General features: G+C 39.7%; 1 protein-coding gene across 2 annotated transcripts in view; it reads left to right on the top strand.

Annotated features, from left to right (window-relative positions):
* The window catches only part of LOC126413070 (protein zer-1 homolog), a 186,755-nt gene that overhangs the window by 141,638 nt on the left and 28,885 nt on the right, over positions 1-16,232 (top strand). For both annotated transcript variants that reach the window (XM_050082977.1, XM_050082970.1), the window contains exon 8: positions 11,373-11,534. In XM_050082977.1, coding sequence (XP_049938934.1) covers positions 11,373-11,534 — 162 coding nt within the window. The remainder of the gene's footprint in view (positions 1-11,372; positions 11,535-16,232) is intronic.

Genomic DNA, 16,232 nt, shown 5'->3' with positions numbered 1-16,232 from the left:
TGGCAACCACAGAGGGCAATGCGCAGCTGGTGCAGCAGGTGATCCAACAGCGGCCTCGGGTTTCCGTTCGCCGTGTTGCAGCTGCGGTCCAAATGACGCCAACGTCCACGTATCGTCTCATGCGCCAGAGTTTACACCTCTATCCATACAAAATTCAAACGCGGCAACCCCTCAGCGCCGCTACCATTGCTGCACGAGAGACATTCGCTAACGATATAATGCACAGGATTGATGACGGCGATATGCATGTGGGCAGCATTTGGTTTACTGACGAAGCTTATTTTTACCTGGACAGCTTCGTCAATAAACAGAACTGGCGCATATGCGGAACCGAAAAGGCCCATGTTGCAGTCCCATCGTCCCTACATCCTCAAAAAGTACTGGTCTGGGCCGCCATTTCTTCCAAAGGAATCATTGGCCCATTTTTCAGATCCGAAACGATTACTGCATCACGCTGGACATTCTTCATGAATTTGTGGCGGTACATACTGCCTTAGACGACACTGCGAACACCTCGTGGTTTATGCAAGATGGTGCCCGGCCACATAGCACGGCCGACGTCTTTAATTTCCTGAATGAATATTTCGAAGATCGTGTGATTGCTTTGGGCTATCCGAAACATACAGGAGGCGGTGTGGATTGGCCTCCCTATTCGCCAGACATGAACCCCTGTGACTTCTTTCTGTGGGGACACTTGAAAGACCAGGTGTACCGCCAGAATCCAGAAACAATTGAACAGCTGAAGCAGTACATCTCATCTGCATGTGAAGCCATTCCGCCAGACACGTTGTCAAAGGTTTCAGGTAATTTCATTCAGAGACTATGCCATATTATTGCTACGCATGGTGGATATGTGGAAAATATCGTACTATAGATTTTCCCAGACCGCAGCGCCATCTGTTGTTGAAAATTGTAACTACTGTAATTTCGAAAGTTTGTCTGCCTGAAAATGTACTGTTGTCCCAAGCATATTGCAACAAACGGTGTATTTCTATCGCTGCTCGTTTAGTTTTTATTGCCGTTTCAAATATACCGGTCATTTTTGAAACACCCTGTATGTGCTTTGTGTCAAATAAATACCCATTGCTCCAGAAGACTTATCTGAGGCTGCTGTTTGTACTCCATTTCTTTCTATTAGAGTTCACAAGGATATATGAAATAATATTGATCTTGAGTTCTGCGACATGTATACTGATGACAGCTGGATCACTTACAGCAAATAGTCTCGTACGTCTGTTTAAATGGCTTAGTTGTTAACCCACTGAAGTGCAAGTTCAGTCACCAAGGAATATTGCTACTGTGGGGAGAGCAGATGCCATTAGCAACTTCCCTCAGCCTACAAAATGGTTCAAATGGCTCTGAGCACTATGGGACTTAACATCTGAGGTCATCAGTCCCCTAGAACTTAGAACTACATAAACCTAAGGACATCACACACATCCATGCCCAAGGCAGGATTCGAATCTGCGACCGCAGACTGAAGCGCCTAGAACTGCTCAGCCACACCGGCCGGCCCTCAGCCTACAGCAGTTCATTAGTTGTGATTATTTCTTGGCTTTACCTACTACTACTACTACTACTACTACTACTTCCACTTCCACTTCTTCATACACAACCACATGCTTCTGACTGTTTCACTGAATAATTTCTTATGAGGTTCATCAAGACCACGAGATAAATTATAATGGAATAATGGACTAATGAAGCAGGAAATACTGCTGGCAACATTAAGTCTGCTATCGCAAAGGCTGGAGTTTTATGATACCCTGTTCCACTACCATCTCTAAATTACTTGACAGGAGCCATATGAGGTGTTGCCATGTTAACAGGGATACTTAGATTATATAGCTCAGTTCATAACTCATATCATTTTTCTGACATAGACACAGTTACAGGCAAACTCAAGTACAAAACACTTGCCTTGTCTCAGCAAAATGATAATTAACTGCAAAACTTGCATGCATCATCATCTAGTTTACAGACATCCAGCTACTTCATTCGGATCTAACATTGTACTGCAAAGTTTCTGCATAGAGTGCACCCTATTGTTGATTTAAACTCCCATCAGCAGGCGATCTTGTTGCTAAACAATTGGTTGAACACTGCAGAGTCAGGACTGTGGTGAGACTGGCTAAGCAAACATCTGTGTTGGTGAATATGGCCAGGAACTGTAGTTTTTGTGCATCATTGTATAGTCCGTCAACATGATTAGATCACTCACCTCATCACTTCACCTCTTGGCTCATTCATCCCACCCAACCAATGGATCTGCTCATGTCCATATCAATATTGATGGAAATGACATAGCTACTGTCTAACTGTGACTGACCACTTCACACACTGACATCAAGTTTTTCTTACGGTCAGAACCATGGCTAAAACCATTACCAGTATCTTTCTTTGCTGATGGATTGCTCATTTATGAGTGATTCTCTGTATCACCACCAACTTAGGCTAGCTGTTTGAGTTAGGTCTATTCAGATCCTTGCTGTTTTCGAAGGTATGAAGTATGTTTGGACTTTAGAGTGAGCATTTACAGTGCCAGTTAAAAGTGCCTCTAAGGTACCAATGAATAGCAATATTGTACATAAGCTCTACTCATTGTTGTACTGTCTCTCCACAGTACCACCAAGAAAAATCATAACATTTCAGCCAGGAACTCATCTAAGGCCAACCATTCCTGGTACCCAGTGAATTCTTCAGCAGTATTCCTAATGAGTTTATTGAGACATAAGACATTTTTCAAGTTATGTTCGCACATTTGCCAACTTTGACCAATTGCACCAGTAGGTCATCAAATTCATTGCCCTTTTTAATTTTTGCTGACTTTTGGATATAAATGCAGGTCAGGCATGACACTGTACCCAATCCTATACATTCGCCATGTGACAGACTGTGTACAGTACGTAATCAAAAGGATGTGATATTTAACATTGATGTCAGTGGCCTGTGGCACCCACACTATGATTCCATCAGATGCTTTAAACCAGGTTTTTGTACCCATATCATTGGTTCCTGAAGCTAGAAAAGGCAGAACAGATGCCAAACAAAATGCCTGTTTATTCCAAGACAGACTTGGCAGACTTACCTAGCCTCCGCCAATTGTCATGCAATTTGGTTGTCATATCCATTTCAGTTTTAATTTTATGGTGCTATTAGAACCTGCAGAGTAGGGACAGCTATTAGGAGTGATAAAGTCACTATTTTATTCAGAGCTGCAAGTCAACATATATCCCTGGGTGCTCTTTATTCTTAGATATCAGCAAGAAATTGTTTGCTTCTTGGTTAGCTCAACATTGTTACTATCCTATAGTGATGCTTCAAGTAAAGTTTTTATACAAAAATGAAACAGTGTTTTTCTGCTAATATCAAGAGAACAAGGGCATCAATAACAAAGCAAACTCTTACAGGTTACATAGGCAATTTAAAAGAGGTGTAGGAGAATGCGCCACCTGAAAATATATGGAATAGTGTTGAGACAGATCTTACAGATGATCCAGCTTCTGAAAGAGTCATAACTAACTTAAGTGTCTTGTTTCCAGAAGCTTATAGGCAAGCATATCAGTGGTTCAGCTTGTGAACTCCTCTCACCATATATGGTTTACCAGTCATAGGACTTATGATAAATTTGGCAGGAAGATGGCTCAATAGTCTGTAAGTACAAACGCTCCAAGACTCGGTGGTTTACTGCTGATATATTGACTGACTGGTTCCAAAGTTTTATGCTACCTCAATTATAAAGAACTCATAACACAAAGGAGTCCTCAAAGGTAACACTTTGTTTTCACACATTACAGATCTTCTGATGAAATTTGCAAGAGAATTATATTTGTGTTGTCTGATTTCCTCTAAATAGTACTCATCTGACACAGCCTTTGGATGTTGCATCATTTCAGTGTTCCAAAGCTTGTTGAAGGAAACTTTTAGGTCACTAAAAAAGGCAGTTTTGCAAAAGCAACACTTTCTCTAGTTTCTGGACAAGCTAAGGGTGAAATATTTATTAGTTCACCTGGAAACTTAAAATCAGAATTCCATAAATATGGTGTTATGGCATGTGATTGTAGTGAGCTGCCACATCAAATTTTTGGCAAACATGGAAGTGATAAGATGAAAACTTAAGGGGGAAAGTAACTTTCACATAATGTGTTACTGCCAAGTAACATAACAAATTAAACTTGGACCAAGCATTAAAAAAATAGTGCTACAGTGTAGCACAAAGGTAACTCAAAGAAATATGCATTGAGACGAACAGAAAAGATACCTTTATTCAAAGATACAATTGCACTGAAGTCACCACAATTCATGATGGTCCTGTAGACATTACAGAAGGTGGAACATGGGTCTTAATAGAGTGTGTAATCACTACAGGTAGCAATGCATGCTCTACAACATGCTCCTGTTCTGGCCACAAGGTTGGTAAGGAGCTCTTATCGTAGGACTTTCCATATCTCCTGCAGCAAGGTTGATGAGTGCAGGGTGGTTGTTAGTGCATGTGGACATGATACAATACATCTCACCAACACTTGCTCGAGGGGATTTAAACTGGGGGAATGAGCAGGCCAGTCAGTTTGCCAAATATCCTCTCCTCCCAAGAACTCTTCCATTTGCACTGTTCGATGCGGTCAGGCATTGCTATCCACAAAAAGGAAGTCAGTGTTGAATGCATTCCTCTAAAAACACACATTGGAAACAGTACAGAGCAACAATAATGTTGACAAGTGTATGTTATATGTTCAAAGACTATGCCTACACATTCCATGTCTGGACCATGAAAATGATCATGTTTGATAATGTTTCTGGGTGCATGTTCCCACCTGCCAACATATGAGGGTACTTTCAGCATTGTTGAACATAGTTATTTTGGTGGTCCCTGTGGTATGGAGTGAAAGACATATCGTTGCATGGGCCTACTGACCTTGAAATCTTTGAACATGGTACACTCATCAGTCAGCAATATTGTGACACTGTGCTCCATCCGTATGCGTGTCTTTTCAGGGGTGCATTTGGCCCTAGCTTCATTTTTGTGGATGACGATGTGTGACCACATCAAACAGCATAGGTGGAGCAGCTCTTGGAATGAGAGAATATTCAGCGAATCCCATGAAGCACATATTCGATTTTTTGGGTATACATATTGCAGCACGTCCATATACATCAACAACCATCCAGCATAGCTATCAGCCGCGCTGGTGGAGGAATGGGACACCCTACCACAAGAACCCCTTACCAACTTTGTGGACAGACCAACTTTGTGCTTAGAAGATCAACTCAGAGTTAGACAAAGATTAAATTTCTGGAAATTCACTACCTCTGAAGGGAATATGTGGGGAATTCCTAATCTTTCCACATCAAAATGAATCTTTTTCAGGCAAAATAGTTATGTGTAACAAAGAAGAAGTAGTGGTTTCTTCCTTGCAAAGATCAAACAAATCTTAGAAGTGACCTGGAACCACTGATATTTTCAGTTAGGAAGATTCTTTTGAGGTCCATTAAACGTCCTAAAAAACTCAGAAATTGTAGATATTTCACTATGACATAATAGAATTAATTTTGTATGTAAATTGAATCCTGATAATTTTTTTAGAAAAACTGACTAATTTTATAATTTTTTAGCTTTTAATATATTGCAAACTTTTGCACTCACTTAATATTGTCAGTATGGGTAAATATAATGCAAAGTCACCTTGCTTTTTTCCATCGAATCTTTAAACTGGTACAAAGTACCTCCACCTGTGATGATTTTTGCACCATATCTTTTTAGTGTATAAATATGAGATTCAGAAATTTATAATGGCCAGACTATATACAAATCAATCAGCGTAGCTTTGAAAGGATCCATGCAAAAAGCAAAATCTTTATATCAAATATGGGAGAACTGCAGAAATGTTAGAACAATGTGTCAGGAAAAAAATGCAAAGTATACTTGGTTTACAGTAACTCAAATTGATTAACTTTCTGTTTTGTGCACTACCTTATTGATTCACACATACTGACATTTGAAAGTGAAGGTCTATCACAAGAGGCCTTAATCTCTGTCATAAGGGAACATGGTACACAGAAATCAGTATTCTACTTCAGTGCAAAAGGAATTTGGCTGCTCACATTGCAGAAAACTTTTTGACTGTCTTTTGACCTTGAACTGTTTGTATATATTGTGATAAGTTGATGATATTGGATGTAGTGTTCTTGTGCCTTTCTGAAGTGCAAAAATGGCAGATCTCCTAAGCAGTCTTGCATAAAACACATTGCAGAAATCTTTTGTGTAATGGGGAGTCAAGTGCAGCGATGTATATGATTACACCACCAGGACAAAATTCAACTATTTCCAGAAAAGAACAACATTAAAAATGACAGATAGAAGCCCATACATCAATGGTTTGATTTTGGTTTAACAAACTACCCAAATCTCTCAAAACTCATATAGGGAATGGTTTTAAAACAAAACTAATATCTTTTATAATAGAAAAATGTTTGTATCCATTCAACACTAACAGTAACATGAACCAGTAGTATATCAACTGTAATTTAAGAAATGTATAAAATAAATATAAGGTGCAACACTTGTAGTATGTAACGTATTTTGTATGTGTAATTATTGTCTTATTATTATTTCTTATCATTGTGATGGCTCCATGCAATAAAATGTAAATTAATAAAAATAAATAAATAATTAATTAAATGCAGATGTGTATAGTTTCAAATGGGTGCCTACTTTTGAGGGTAAACACTAGTGACTGAACATATTTGTTAAGTGCACAAATTCTTTATAGATTTATTTCATTTGTGCAAGATCTTGTGCTTGACATTTTGTGATGTGGTGAAAGGAATGTCTGGTTTGCTGCCACAGAGCTGATCAACTTTGATGAAACTTGTCGGCACAAGGATACAATGCAGGGTCACATTCTAGTACAGGCTGTTCCAGCTCCATCAACTTTCCATGGGCAGTCGGGTAGTGCGAGAAAAGGGGGTAGCAATGGGCAAATAGCTCACGCATGTGTCGTAAGGAAGTCTGATCATAACTTAAGCAACCATGTGCCTCCGCTGAGCGCATGCAGGCAGGGGTGGGCAAACATCTCATGCATTCGTGGTTCAAGACCTGAGTGTAGTGCAATAGCACTACCAGGCACTACCCAATCCTTGGGTGTGCGGATGGGCACTCACGAGTGCCCATGCCCAAAGGTCCAGCAATGGAACAGCCTGCCCTACTACTTCATGACAAGGAGTTCCTTAGTAATGCGAGCAGCCTTTATTTTTTTGTACCATTGCAGTATGCTCTGTTTTTAAGATAAAGTAATATTTCTCATCTTGAGGGCATTTAAAATTACAGAAAAAATGGATGTCATCATGTAAAAATGGTCTTTGCCTAATACTACTTTCAAATATTCATTCACTATAAAAAATTGTGGCTAGTTCCAGCGTTTTTTCATTATTAATATTTTAGTTCTCAAGCCATACTGGACAAAATAATGCATGCATTGAAGACCTATTGTAAGTAATTTAGTGCAAGTTTAACATGAAAAATAGTGGCACTGAAGAGGGAAAGTGGAGAAACAAGAGAGATAATTCTGGAAGACATGTGTACCAAAAACTGTGATAGGAGAAGACAAAGAAAAGTAAAGAATGTGGAATTTAATGGTGAACATTTGCTAGAGGAATGGACTTTAAAGACTCAACGAAGGCAAGTTGTTATGTGGGGAGTAGGTAAGTGGAACAAAGAATTTAAGACTTCTGAAAACTGATCATATCGTGAAGTAAGGAAAAGATTGTGTTCTAACAGCATATGTTGTAAATTTATTATGGAGTGTAGTCAACAGTATACTTCACATAACAAGTAAAGTGAAAGTATCTTCCATCTGACTATATTACAAGTTACATTTTTATTTTATAATTTAGATTAACTGGGGCTTTGGTGGCTGTCATCTGTTAACTTACAGTGGCATGATATGTGGTACTAGGTAAAAATAATGCAAAAGCATAGTTACAGTTGAATCATGAATAAGCTATTTTTGGCCACCAACAGTGAACAGTGAAAATAAACTGCTGTGAAATGCAACTATGCACCTGTCTGCTACATTATTTAAAGTAGTCCATGTTGTACTTCCACACCCCATTTTTCAGCCAGTATCACAACGCAATACGTTGACACTGAGGACAACAAACGAAGAAACAAAGAAGGCAAACCATCACAAGATCACATTAGAAGAGATCTTTTTCATAGTATCGAAGATGAAGTTGTTTTCATACAGCTTAAAGTATGCATTTTAGAGCCCAAGTTTACTAGAGTTTTTTGCTTTGAATGATCATTCCTGTCATCTATGTGATTTCCCTTCTGCTTTGCACAAAACGCTAGTTCAGTGTGTAGTGTTCCTGTATCCTAATATGTCTATTGGACACTATGTAAATAAAGTACAACCTTTGCCACTTTTACATGTCATCGGGAGCCACACAGGCTTTTGTAACAAAGCATCATGTGTATTATTGGAACATCTTGCAGAAATACCAGTCTTAGACTTCGTACACTTCACTTAAACATGGCAACAGGCTGCCCCAAATCACAGCTTTAATTTGGCCATGATAGCTGTCAATTACCCAATTCCACAACTTCAGCTTGAGATGCTGTAGTTTATCATAAGTGGGAACTGCCATTCAGGGGACTGATGACCATAGATGTTAAGTCCCATAGTGCTCAGAGCCAACTGCCATTCAGTAGGATGACACCAAATGAGAATGTGCTGAAGCATTTTTGTTCTAGTCTTTAGTAGCACTAGGCAGCATTAACTGTGTGTCCTCATGGCAGAAAGTTAGTGGGTAGGACACTACTTGGCTGAGAAGGGGGTCACAATCACCACCTTACTTGCTTATTGTCTTTCTTCCATATACTTCATGGAGTCATCTGTCCAAAGAATTGCATCTTACCTGACATACCCTCCTTACCTCCTCCCCACATCCTTCCCTATCCCTTCCCCATCTCCATCAGCTCCGGCATTTGTTTTCAGTAGCATCAGTAACTACTAGTCATGCCATTTCCACTACACTGTGTTTGTGGTGTCTGTGTGATGGTGCATGTGTGAATGTTTGCACTTTTGCTAGAAAAAGAGCTAGTGCTCGAAAGCGAGTGTGAATGCTTTATTCTGTTAGGTGTTTCTGTGCTCCAAGCATCAATCTGCTATAGATGAGTAGTTGTCTTTCTGTTATTTTACATATTTTTCCTGCTTGTGGCATCTTGTTGAATTTCCATCAGACAGAGTAACTTGGATTGCTCTATTCCATCAATTTTCTCTTGTTTCTCTTAGGGAAGTGTCGAATGAAGCACTCAGTCCGTATCACAGTGTGTAGGATAAATGAATGTTCAACTTTCTGATATCACATTAGAGTATCTTTGTCACAAATGTTCTTTCATTTGATGGTAAAAAGATGGGATTGTCATGCACCAACTTTACTCTATTGCAACTTTGTTATGCAAAAAATTGCGTTTTAAATGACCTTTTTGAATTTAATTTAAAAAACTGCATTTGTGGTTGTAAGCAAATGCATTTTGTTGTTGTTTTCTTAGTTTTAATGTTGTTGTTGATGTTGTTGCAATAATTGTTTAGGTATGAGTGATATACATCAAAGTACCAGTGGTTAACATGAATTTAGAAACTTGATACACATTAAGAAACTTATGGGTTATATCAAAGGATTTTGTTGTTAGCTTAATTTGTGTGTGGAAATAAGGAAACTCAAACGATTGTTGCAAATATTCATAATATTCTTGTCATGAAGATGAATGATTCATGCTTTAGACACAAGTACTGTTCTGTGTAGTATGAGCTGGATTGATAATTACACTTTTAAAATTTATTTCTTACTTTGTCCTCTAAAAGTATTTTGTATATCTAGAACAGTATTGACCTTCACTCATTTTATCTTTCACCTACTTGGAAAACATTCTTGGAGTTATTTCTGGAATTCCATTAATTATAGCAACAATGACAATCTACAGACAGTCCAGTAGCTGTTGTGTGTTTATTATATTTTATTTATTATACACACATTAAAAAAAGTTTTGCATCACCTTGGTTCCGAGAGTTTCCGCCCTTTTTATTGCTCATGAAAACCACACATTGCATTTTATACCACCATACAGCGAGACCTTCAGTGGTGGTGGTCCAGATTGCTGTACACACCAGTACCTCTAATATCCAGTAGCACGTCCTCTTGCATTGATGCATGCCTGTATTCGTTGTGGCATACTATCCACAAGTTCATCAAGGCACTGTTGGTCCAGATTTCCCACTCCTCAATGACAATTTGGCATATATCCCTCAGAGTGGTTGTTGCATCATGTTGTCCATAAACAGCCCTTTTCAATCTATCCCAGGCATGTTCGACAGGGTTCATGTCTGGAGAACATGCTGGCCACTCTAGTCGAGCGATGTCATTATCCTGAAGGAAGTCATTCACAAGATGTGCACGATGGGGGTGCGAATTGTCATCCATGTAGATGAATGCCTCGCCAATATGCTGCCGATATGATCAGAGGATGGCATTCACGTATCGTACAGCCATTACGATGCCTTCCATGACCACCGGCAGCGTATGCCGGCCCCACATAATGCCACCCCAAAACAGAAGGGAACCTCCACCTTGCTGCACTCGCTGGACTGTGTGTCTAAGGTGTTCAGCCTGACCGGGTTGCCACCAAACAAGTCTCCGACGATTGTCTGGTTGAAGGCATATGCGACACTCATCGGTGAAGAAAACGTGATGCCAATCCTCAGTGGTCCATTCGGATGTTGTTGGGCCCATCTGTGCCGCACTGCATGGGTCATGGTTGCAAAGATGGACCTTGCCATGTACGTTGGGAGTGAACTTGTGCATCATGCAGCCTATTGTGCACAGTTTGAGTCATAACACAGTGTCCTGTGGCTGCACAAAAAGCATTATTCAACATGGTGGCATTGCTGACAGTGTTCCTCGAAGCCATAATCCATAGGTGGCGGTCATCCACTTCAGTAGTAGCCCTTGGATGGCCTGTGGACGCGATCGAATCACGGTATTGACGGTCTACGCATGGTTGAACTACAGACAACATGAGCCGTGTACCTCTTTCCTGGTGGAATGACTGGAACTGATCGGCTGTCAGACCCCCTCCGTCTAATAGGCGCTGCTCATGCATGTTTGTTTACATCTTTGGGCAGGTTTAGTGACATCTCTGAACAGTCAAAGGGACTGTGTCTGTGATACAGTACCCACAGTCAATGTCTATCTTCAGGAGTTCTCGGAACCAGGGTAGTGCAAAACTTTTTGTGATGTGTGTAGATGCATATATATTGCAACAGAAGTAGTGCATTAATGCACACATACTCATACATTGTTTATTTCATTAGAGGATGCTAGCATTAATTGAAGACAGACTGTCTCGAAAGGTGTGTGATGATGTTTTGGAAGTTGCGTGGTCGACCATGTGGAATGTTACTGATGAGACAGCCATCAACTGCCAAAGGTTTCTTGATGGAAGAGGAATGGAGTTCTTTCTTGGATGCTTGAGTGTAAGTATGGAAAAATTTAAGTAAGTTGGCAACATTCAAACTGATAAATTTTTTGTTTAATTGTGTACTACAGTACATCATATCACAGTGAGGTGAGAAAAGTCATGTGATACCTCCTAATATCATGTTGGACCTCCTTTTGGTTGTTGTGGTGCAGCGGCTCATGTGACATGGATTCAACAAGTCATTGGAAGTCCCATGCCATATGGATGGCTATAGAGCCAGCATGGCTCAATATTTATGCAAAAGTGTTGCCAGTGCAGGATTTTGTGCACAAACTGACCTCTTGATTACGTCCCTTAAATGTTTGATGGGATTCGTGTTGGGCAATCTGAGTGAGTAAATCATTCATTCAAATTGTCCAGAATGTTCTTCAAACCAGTCATGAACAATTGTGGTCCGGTTACATGGCACATAGTCATCCATAAAAGTTCCATCGTTTTTTGGGAACATGAAGTCCATGAATGGCTACAAATGATCTCCAAGTAGGCGAACTTATGGCTACAAATGATCTCCAAGTAGGCAAACTTAACTATTTCTAGTCAGCAATCAGTTCAGTTGGACCAGAGGATCCAGTCCATTCCTTGTAAACACAGTCCACACCATTATGGAGCCACCACCATCTTGCACAGAGCCTTGTTGACAGCTGGAGTCCATGGCTTCGTGGTGTCTGCGCCACACTCAAACCATACTGTCAGCTCTTACCAACTGAAATCAGGACTCATCTGACCGCACCACAGTTTTTGAGTCATCTAGGGTCTAGCTGATAAGGTTACAAGCTCAGGAGAGGTACGGCAGGTGATGTCATACTGTTAGCAAAGGCAATCAGATGGGGTATCTGCTCCTGTAGCCCATTAGCACCAAAGTTTGCTGCACCGTCCTTATGGATACATTCGTCATACATCCCACAGTGATTTCTGTGGTTATTTCATGCAGTGTAACTTGTCTGTTGTACTGACAACTCTATGCAAACACTGCTCCTCTCAGTCATTAAGTGAAGGCTGCCAGTCATTGCATGGTCTGTGGTGAGAGGTAATGCCTGAAATTTGTATTCTTGGTATAATCTTGACACTGTGGATCTTGGAATATTGAATTCTCTAATGAGTTCTGAAATGGAATGAACCATGTGTCTAACTCCAACTACCATTTCATGTTCAAAGTCTGTTTATTCCCGTCATGTGCTCATAAACATGTCGGAAACCTTTTTGCCTGAATCACCTGATTACAAATGACAGCCTTGCCAATGCACTCCCTTTTTATACCTTGTGTACGCAATACTACTGCCATCTGTATATCTGCTTGTTACTATCCCATTACTTTTTTCACCTCAGTGTATTTCTGGTGTATATTGTTGACATGTAGACCTTAAAATGTGGTGGAAGAAATTTGATGTTTACAGTACTGATTTTCTGAAGTAATTTTATAATGTTAATGTTACCTTAAGACTATGATCACTGGTTTTTCTTCTCGTTAGTTAATGCAAAGATTCCTATCCATTTTCAGAACAACTGTGTGATTGACTTCTTCTAGTTTTTACCAAAAGCTACAACTGTTGCAGTTGCGCCAATGTCAAGAAAATACCAGAGTTTTACTTGCTCTCTTGCCTTCTTTTATTTCGTTACATTTTCTGTAAGATAAAAAGAGATAATTGTCTCTTTGCATCAGGCATGTTAAGAAAATTGAATGCCAGGCATCCTGTTATCTTTGTTGAAAAGAATAACACAAAAGAAAGAGAAAAAATTTCAGTTGTGGAGGGAAGATTTGGATCATGTGTAACAAAGCCAAGAAGGATAATGAGAGCTACAGGACTATGTAATTAGAAATTAAAAATTGACAAAATTTGGGCAACAGAAATTACAACATCAGTAAATGTCAGGAGCAGGGAAAAATATTAGGAACAACTAATTTTGGCACACTCAAAATGATAATGGCAGCAGTCACACAACATCATAATTAATAGAGTATGGATGTTTAGGTGCTAAAACACAAAAAATACTCACTGAGTCAGTGTTACCTGATGTTTTTGACTCTAGTAATAGCGGATGAGTCAGTGTAATTGTAGGGTTCACTTGGACTCATTGTTTTCCCCTGCAGTGGCAGTTTAGTTACAGTGGAGAGGTGGACAGTGCGACACTATGTCACCCATAGAGATGTTCTTTAAAAATGCTTAATCTTTTACCACCACTCAGAGGAAGTTCCCTCACCAATTCAAGGTCCCACACAATGGTGCAGGTCCAATCCACAGTACCATTGTGCTGTGAGCTAAGAACTTTCATGAGACAGGTTCTGAATGGGAGTGGGGGTGGGTATGGGATGCAGTACAAAGAGAGCCGTGTCATTTGAAAATGTTGAAAGTTCTATGTGATGCAATTCAACAGAGCCCCAGCTGATCTGCAAGATGAGACACTCAGTGTATTGGGTTACCAAATTCAGCCGTCCGATGCACTTAGCATAATCTAAGCTTTCAGCACTACATAATTCCTATTGTTCAGGAGTGGAAGCCTCAAGATTTTGTGAGGAGGAGGCATTTTGCTGAGGTAGTAAGAGATGTTGCAGGAAAAACATGTTGTTATGATTTTAATGTCAAATGGGGCTTATTTTTTTCCTAGACAGCAACAAAACTGTGGTTATTGGTTCCCAAGCAACACTCACCAGCATCCATCAGATTGCGGTAGAGTTACAATGTGGACTGGATTAGGGAAATTTGGTGTTACAGAGCCTTATTTCTTCAAAGAAAATGGGTGAGCCATCACCATAAACTGTGAGCGTTATTTGACCATGGTGCATGAATTTTGCGTCCCAAACTTCATCGCTGTGGCATGAATTGTCGAAATGTTTGGTTTCAGCAAGATGGTGCAACAGCTAACTCTTTTAATATTTGTATGGCCAAAGAAGGAAGTTGTTTCTGATGAAAATGATTTCCAAAACAGGCTATGTTGACTGGCCACATCACTCTCCTGATCTTAGCACATGTGATTTTTTCTTGTGCATTTCCCTCAAGAACAAAGTGTGCATCAATGATCCACATTCTGTGCTTCAATTAAAGGATGTCTTTGAACAAGAGATTCATGCTGTACCCCATAACACATTAGAGTGAGTGATGACAAACTCTGCATAGAGGGGCAATGAGTCTGCAGAAAAAGAGAGCAAGCACTTAAAGGGCATTATCTTCCACAAAAGATTAATTTCTGTCAGAATTAACATGTAAGATTTAAACTGCTATACATTGAGTATCTCATGAAATCAAGAAGCTCGTGCATCTCAAAATGTCACAGTGTACTATAAATTTAAAAAACTGTCTCGTCATGTATTTATCAACCTCAAATACTGCGCTTATTAACTAAATATTTGACAAACATTTGAAGAAAAAGCAGAATAGATAACTATAGATATGATTGATGTGGATGGTATCTGACAGACACCACTCATCTATGATTCTATGGGCTGTTTGATGAAAAAGTTTTAGTGTGGATGCACAGCCAACATCCAAACTCCTACAGGAATTAGAAATCTTCGAATAGGAAGTTAATGGGCAGCGGTTGTTGTTGTGCAGTGAGCAGAAGTTGGGAATTTGGAGCTGACAAAAAGCATGTCTGGATGGCCGAGGCAGTTAAAGGAACCGTTCTAGAGAAGCAGAGCATCTGGGATCGAGTCTCGGTCTGGCATAGATTTTCAGCTCTTGCTCTTGTGTTGACACAATGCTCTGTGTGACTGGAAGTCTTTCTTTCTTTCCTATATTTTTGCCATCCCTTTTTCTTTCTATCCCTTTTACCACAATTATTCAAGAAAGAGAACTCTTTCAGTGGATGAGGAACACCATCATTCAGTTATCAGGCATAAATAGGTCCCAGTTGTCTTTTAAAGAGGCTTTGTACTGTGTGAAAAGTATATTCCGTATCACATATTGTCAACCTTGCTTAGTTAAATGAAACTAATTGTTCCTCCGTGAATCCACAGGCATTTGTGTCAACTTTAATTTCACTCATCTTCCCAAGCACTGCAAGAGAACTGTCAAAATAATGTACTGGATCAGTCAGTAGTAAATCAGAGGATTCTAAAGTTTCCTTAGAAATGTAAAATTTGATGTTCTGTAAAGCAAATCCCACAGAATTGTAAATAAAAACATACAATGAGTATGTGTTTCGTGGAAATTGGCGGAGTTGTTATGAAATAAAGTCCAATGCCACTGCAAAAATGATGGCATTGCTATCTAGTGGTACAGCTGCCGTAACTCCAGACAACAATGACGCTTGAGGAAAGTGCAAGTTGGGTCCGTTAGTCTACCAGTAACGTTCATGCTTGAAAACCAAAATGTCATGGACTCAAATAACAGTTGGACTATTGAGTTGTCGCTGTCTGTAAACCTAGTGTTCACCTCTCAGTGATGTGGACATTCACCAGAAGCAAAACGTGGTTCAGATTCCATGTTAAATTGAAGGTGTTGTTTTCAAAATTACAGTTTAAGTTGAGCTTGATAGTGTAGTGCTAAAATGTGTGCTTTTTAGCAGAAAATCATGGGGTCATATCCTGGTTGGAGTACGATTTCTTTTATATATTTCTTTTGGAACCTAGCAGTAGTGTTTTAATGGTAGAGAGGGTTTGACAAGAACAAAACATTTCTTTGGATTCTGTGTTAAACTGCAGCTCACCTTTTCCTAGTTGGATAACTGGCTACAAATATTAGGCTCAGATCTGCTA

This window comes from Schistocerca serialis, chromosome 1 (genome assembly GCF_023864345.2).
Source record: "Schistocerca serialis cubense isolate TAMUIC-IGC-003099 chromosome 1, iqSchSeri2.2, whole genome shotgun sequence".
Lineage (NCBI taxonomy): Eukaryota > Metazoa > Arthropoda > Insecta > Orthoptera > Acrididae > Schistocerca > Schistocerca serialis.
This window is presented reverse-complemented; position numbering and strand designations above follow the sequence as displayed.